This window comes from Ictalurus furcatus, chromosome 20 (genome assembly GCF_023375685.1).
Source record: "Ictalurus furcatus strain D&B chromosome 20, Billie_1.0, whole genome shotgun sequence".
In the NCBI taxonomy this organism is placed as follows: domain Eukaryota; kingdom Metazoa; phylum Chordata; class Actinopteri; order Siluriformes; family Ictaluridae; genus Ictalurus; species Ictalurus furcatus.
In genome coordinates, this window is record NC_071274.1 from 10,617,986 (window position 1) to 10,624,512 (window position 6,527).

The 6,527-nt window shown below is 39.3% G+C and overlaps 1 protein-coding gene across 4 annotated transcripts; it reads right to left on the reverse strand.

The window, feature by feature from the left end:
• Positions 1–1,024: 1,024 nt before the first annotated feature.
• LOC128624535 (uncharacterized) lies at positions 1,025–4,345 on the reverse strand. Of its 4 annotated transcripts, none has more exons than XR_008388778.1 (3): positions 3,402–4,345; positions 3,129–3,225; positions 1,025–1,713 (listed from the first exon to the last, which is right to left on the reverse strand). XR_008388778.1 is itself a non-coding variant. In XM_053652282.1 (3 exons), the coding sequence occupies exons 1-2, from the start codon at positions 4,044–4,046 to the stop codon at positions 3,138–3,140; spliced, it is 807 nt and encodes a 268-aa protein (XP_053508257.1). In that variant the 5' UTR covers positions 4,047–4,345; the 3' UTR covers positions 1,025–1,713; positions 3,129–3,137. The 4 variants fall into 4 exon arrangements, 3 of the variants coding, with proteins under 3 accessions (XP_053508257.1, XP_053508258.1, XP_053508256.1); XM_053652282.1 differs by having other exon boundaries at positions 3,328–4,345; XM_053652283.1 differs by having other exon boundaries at positions 1,025–3,225.
• Between the last annotated feature and the right edge of the window lie 2,182 nt (positions 4,346–6,527).

Below are 6,527 nucleotides of genomic sequence, written 5' to 3' on the forward strand. Positions count from 1 at the left end.
ATGTCATCATGTTTTGTCCAACTGCTGACATCTGTATAGCCACTACAATTGCACAGATGACATGGTAAGTTATAATAAAATTTTTATTAATACAATATATTATATAATTATGACAGTACATGGCTTCATCAAAGGCCAAGGAAGGCTAGATAGCATCTACAGATATATAAAGGGAAACTGGCTGTGTAATTCAAATTGAATTTAATGATCCATTTATCTTTCACAACATATGAGTAACTCCTACCTGGTTTTTATTTAGTGTAAAAATACACTAGGTAGATCATAGAGTTCCACCTTATATAGGTCACTAATTCATTGTGAATTGACCTAGCAAGATTTAATGGTAGAATATTACAACTAAGCATAAGTTAAATTACATTACATAATTACATAAGTTAAATTTCTATGAGAATTTCATTTAGTCACATTCCATCATCTAATATGGTCAATGACTTTTTTTGTCAATAAGGGCGTACCAAACGACCTAAAAATAAAAAAAAAATACAAAGACACGCATTTTAGTGCACGTTACCATTAGTGCACTTTCTGGTTTAAATAAGACATTAATTTTGTTATTGAATATTTACCCTTTTCTTTCTCAGTGCTATCTGTGCAAAGAAGAATTTTTTTTTTATCATTAAATAATGTAAATAATGTCATTATTAGGTTTTATCCACTGATCATATTCAAATGACAGAAAAGTCAAACTTAATAGTCACTTTTTTCTATCTATCTATCTATCTATTTATCTATCTATCTATGACAGTCATAAATTATTGCTTGTCTTATATTAGATATGCTATAAGGTTATCTAATAGGCCTACACATAACTGTTTAGTTATTGTGAATGAAAATTAGTGACTAGGTCAACATAAAGAAATGATGTCCTTGGGTCAACACAAGAATATGATGTCCTTGGGTTAACAAAACATATTTTATTATTATTATTATTATTATTATTATCATCATTATTGTTGTTGTTGTTGTTGTTATTGTTATTGAGGGACGGCAAAACGGACTGATATACTGCAAGCCCATGAATGAATAAATGAAAACTGATATAAATATGAGATATGAGAAGTGATATAAATGAAAGGGTGAAAATATCCTGTCATGCAATCATGGGGGAACCATCTCCCTGGCTCTGAAGGTGAAATGTTTAAGGGTGCCCCGCTTCCCTGATAGGAAATGGAGGGGATAGTCTGTCACCATAAGTCAGCAATGTTAGCTTTAGTAATTATTTCATTGTCAAATCTATCACAGTCTTAAATTACTGCTTGTCTTATATTAGATACAGAGCATCCGGAAAATATTCACAGCACTTCACTTTTTCCACATTTTGTTATTCAATTCAATTCAATTCAATTTTATTTGTATAGCGCTTTTTACAATAGACATTGTCTCAAAGCAGCTTTACAGAAATATCAACATGGTATACAGATATTAAAGGTGTGAATTTATCCCAACTGAGCAAGCCACTGAGTGGTGACGGTGGCAAGGAAAAACTCCCTAAGATGTTTTAAGAGGAAGAAACCTTGAGAGGAACCCGACTCAGAAGGGAACCCATCCTCATCTGGGTAACAACAGTTAGTGTGAAAAAGTTCATTATGGATTTATATGAAGTCTGTATGGCCTTAGGAGCAGCCGTAGTCCCAGCAGTCTGGAATTAGAGAAGATTTGAGCTCCATCCAGAGGCAGAAAGGATCTGGATCTCTAGTATCTCCATAAATTCGTGTGGGGCTCGGCGAAAGGAGAGAGGGAGAAAAAAGATTATGACGACTGCGAAGTAGTAGAACAGAATCTAGTCAGGGTAGGCTTGAGTAAACAAATACGTTTTAAGCCTAGACTTAAACACTGAGACTGTGTCTGAGTCCCGAACACTAATAGGAAGACTGTTCCATAACTGTGGGGCTCTATAAGAGAAAGCTCTTCCCCCTGCTGTAGCCTTCACTATTCGAGGTACCGTCAAATAGCCTGCATCTTTTGATCTAAGTAGGCGTGGCGGATCATATAAAACCAAAAGGTCGCTTAGATATTGTGGCGCGAGACCGTTTAGTGCTTTATAGGTTAATAAAAGTATTTTATAGTTAATGCGAGATTTTACTGGGAGCCAATGCAGTATTGATAATATCAGTGTGATATGGTCGTATCTTCTAGTTCTAGTTAGGACTCTAGCAGCTGCATTCTGGACTAACTGGAGCTTATTTATATTCCTACTGGAACATCCAGACAGTAAGGCATTACAGTAATCTAATCTAGAGGTGACGAATGCATGAACTAGTATTTCCACATCATGTAGTGACAATATGTTTCTTATTTTAGAAATATTTCTGAGATGAAAGAAAGCTATCCTAGTAATATTATCTACATGAGCATCAAATGATAGGCTGGAGTCAATAATCACTCCAAGGTCTTTAACTGCTGTACATGATGAAACAGAAAGACCATCCAGAGTAACCATGTGATCAGAAAGATTACTTCTAGCTACACGTGGGCCTAATAAAAGTATTTCTGTTTTATCAGAATTAAGTAGAAGGAAGTTAGTTAACATCCAACGTCTAATGTCCTTTACACAATCCTCAACTTTACTAAGCTTCTGTCTGTCCTCTGGCTTCGCTGAAACATACAACTGTGTATCATCAGCATAACAGTGGAAGAATTTCAAAAGAATTAAATTTATGTTTAGGTTTTTGTGTGACGACTAGATTTTTACTATGGATGAGACCAACACCTCCTCCTCTACCAGTTGAACGAGGCTGATGTACATAACTGTATCCAGGAGGACTGGCTTCATTTAATGCTATGTACTCGTTTGGTTTAATCCAAGTTTCTGTTAAACACATTAAATTACATTCCTGATCAGTAATGATGTCGTTAACAATAAGAGCCTTAGACGCAAGAGATCTAATGTTTAATAGTCCTAGCCTCAGATCAAAAGTGCTGGCTGTGCATTCAATATGATTTAATTTTATGTTAATTAGGTTACGAAGATAGACTTTCCGAGATTTTCTATATATTTGTATAGCTCGGGGAACAGACACAGTCTCTATAGTATGTATTACCGGTGCCGGATTTTTAATTGAACATTGATTATACTGAATGTTGTTATTATTGGAAGATGTACTTACGGTAGGCAGTCACTTGGAGTGTAGCGCCTTGGAGATGTTGTCTGACAGCAGTTCCGCTCCAAGGCTGCTGGGGTGCAGGCCATCAGGACGAAACAACCTAGGACGCTCCCAGAACAGATTCCAGTTATTGACAAACACCAGATTCTGCTCATTACACCAAGACACTAACCAATCATTTAATGCTAGAAGTCTACTGAACTTTTCTGCTCCACGTCTGTATGTGGGAAGAGGTCCAGAGATGATGATCTTCGTGGTGGGTGATCTGCCTCGTACCGTCTCGATCAGGCTGGAGAAGTCCCTCTTCAGAACCTCCGTCTGCCGCAGCCTGGTGTCGTTCGTCCCCACGTGCAGCACAACCGCTCCAATGCGCTCGTCCTTCTTCAGGATCCTGGATACCTGCGCAGCGACATCAAGGACACAAGCACCAGAAAAACAGTGTGTGCGCATCTTACCTTTAGATGAGGCTACAGGGACGTTCCGCACAATGGAGTCCCCGACGATCACAGCGTTGGGTCTGGTCTGACGGAGAGGGGCGAAGCGGTTCCTGGTTGGAATATTGAACACCGGAGGTGGAGAGGGTCCAGCCCGCGCCTTCCGCCGCTGGTTCACCCAAGGCCCGAGGTGTGTTGGCACCGGCGTGACGGAGACCACGGCTGGGAAAGTCCTAGGTGCACGGTCCCTGCACAGAGAAACACACGGCGTAGAGGGGCTGGGAGTGGAAATACCACGCTGTGTCCTTACCTTGGATATGTGGGCAGAGGCACAAGATGTTTCCAGCACAGTTTGTCGCTCCAGCAGCTGGGCCTGCTTATCGAGAAGGCCGCCGATCTGCTTCTCCACGTCCTCCATGTCCAGCCGCACCATGTGAAGCTCGAGCGAGTCCTCATCTGCACTCAAGACCGGAGAGACAGCAGACATATTTGTTTTTTAAACAAAACAGCGGTAAATGAGAAATAAGGAACGTAAACAAGGCTAGCGGTAGGTGATGCTAGCGGGCTACGGGCTACAAGCTAGTCGCAAGCTAGTCGCAAGCTAGTCGCGGATGTTTGTAAAAAAACAGATCAAATTTAGCGACAGCGCAACGTTACGATTGTTTTATCTAAAGTAGTGTCAGTCATATTTGTATAACGTAAGGTAAATAATTTTAAAGTATGGAGATTAGAAGAAATTAATGTAATAGCATTAGCTCGAAGGGTGCTGCTTCCTCAGTGACACTTCAGGTTGCCAGATACTCAACCTGATACTCATCACAATTGCCACAATTGTTATGTTACAGCCTTATTCCAAAATGGATTAAATTCATTCTTTTCCTCAAAATTCTACAAACAATACCCTATAATGACAACGTGAAAGAAGTTTGTTTGAAATCTTTGCAATTTTATTAAAAATAAAAAAACAAAAAAGCACATGTACATAAGTATTCACAACCTTTGCTCAATACTTTGTTGAAGCACCTTCGGCACCAAATACAGCCTCAAGTCTTTTTGAGTATGATGCTACAAGCTTGGCACACCTATTTTTGGGCAGTTTCTCCCATTCTTCTTTGCAGGACCTCTCAAGCTCCATCAGGTTGGATGGGGAGGCCATGTGGTGGCCGGGAATAGATAGACAGATCGAGGATCTCACTAAATCCTGTTTGGGATGTCATAACATTCAAAATGTACCTTCTCAGGCACGCTTACATCCGTGGGAGTGGCCGTCTGCACCATGGCAAAGGGTGCATATTGACTTTGCTGGGCCATTCATGAATTCCATGTTTCTAATTGCTGTGGACGCTCATTCAAATTGGCCCGAGGTCATACCAATGAAATGTACCACCTCAGAAAAGACTATTTCTGTTTTGAGGAGAGCAAATTGTGAGTGACAACGGACCACAGTATACTTCAGACCAATTCAGACTTTTCATGAAGAGAAATGGCATTAAACACTTCAAGTCAGCACCACACCACCCGGCTACAAATAGGTTAGCTGAACGGTTTGTTCAAACATTCAAAAAGTCCATTAAAGCCATGGAGAAAAAGGACATTCCTCTGCAACATAAGGTGGACAACTTCCTTTTTGTATACCGGAACTCTGTGCATGCAACAACAAACCAGACGCCTGCACTGCTGTTCATGAACAGACAACTGAGATCTCGCTTTAACCTTCTAAAACCTAACTTACTGCAGGAAGTGCAGAATAAACAGTACAGCAAGTTGACAAGTAAAGCAGCAAGGAGTTTTGAAGTTGGACAGCAAGTTTTAGCTCGTGATTATCGAGAGAACAAGTGGACACCTGGGAGGATAGCCACAAGAGCTGGATCACTGATGTACAAAGTGGACGTTGGAGAGCATACGTGGAGATGTCACGTTGATCAAATACTGGATGCTCAGCAAAAGAACACCCCTGAACAGTCTGCATTCAATAAAACAGACACAGTGTGTCCACCAGACTTATCACTTGATTCTGATTGTGACACTAACAAAAGCGCGACACCTGCAACAGAAATAGTCTCCCTTGAAAAGAACCCTCATGTTACTCCACAGGTACTGAGGCGCTACTCTGAAAGGAACAGGGCGCCAACCAAAAGACTGGATCTGTAAAGAACTGACTTAGTTTTATAGTTATAACCAAAGTAGTTATATTTTGTATCATAGACTGTTATAGTTATAGTCATAGACTGTTTAAAAACAAGATCTGCAGAGAGCAAGTTATAATGTTTTATTTTCTATTCATATATGTTGCATACATCTAAAAGGGGAGGAGTATAGGGTATAGACTGGATCTATTTCTTTAAGTGGAATCACTCCCCTTAGCATTGATTTCTGATTGGTAATTAGCCATGCGCATTGATATGTTTCACTCTCTTGCTCTGGTTAATACACGAGTTAACTTTACCTCCAAGTGTCTACTTTATTTTTCTGAAGTTGCAGTCTAACACAAAGACACAACAAATATATTCATATGAAAATTTCACCAGACATTAACTCAAGAAATACGGAAATATAAAGAATTCATAACATTAAAATCCATAAATAAAGTTGTGTAAGAAAGTGGAATGACACAGGAAAAAACTATTGAACATGCTAAGCAAAAGCAGTTCTCCAAGGCAAGGAACCAGCTGAACTCCGTAAGTAGTTATTAGGGCTGCACGATTATGGCCAAAATGATAATCCCGATTATTTTTATCAATATTGCGATCACGATTATTTATCACGATTATGAACTGATTTTAGTGACAACACATTTTTATTGCACATTCACATTTAAACAGACCATTGCTTTCACCTCCATGTTGTGCTACATTCCTGCTAATGTACAAATCTTTGCATCAAATTAGACTGGTCCTTAAAGTGCATAATCTCATAGAAGTAAATTATAAATAAAATTGTACCCAAATTATAGGATAAGTAAAAATAA

Coding starts and splice junctions, on each gene's coding strand:
- LOC128624535 (XM_053652282.1), bottom strand. CDS start 4,046: ATGTCTGCTGTCTCTCCGGTCTTGAGTGCAGATGAGGACTCGCTCGAG. Junction 3,226..3,327: donor TACAGACGTGGAGCAGAAAA/GTTCAGTAGACT, acceptor GGAGCGTCCTAG/GTTGTTTCGTCCTGATGGCC.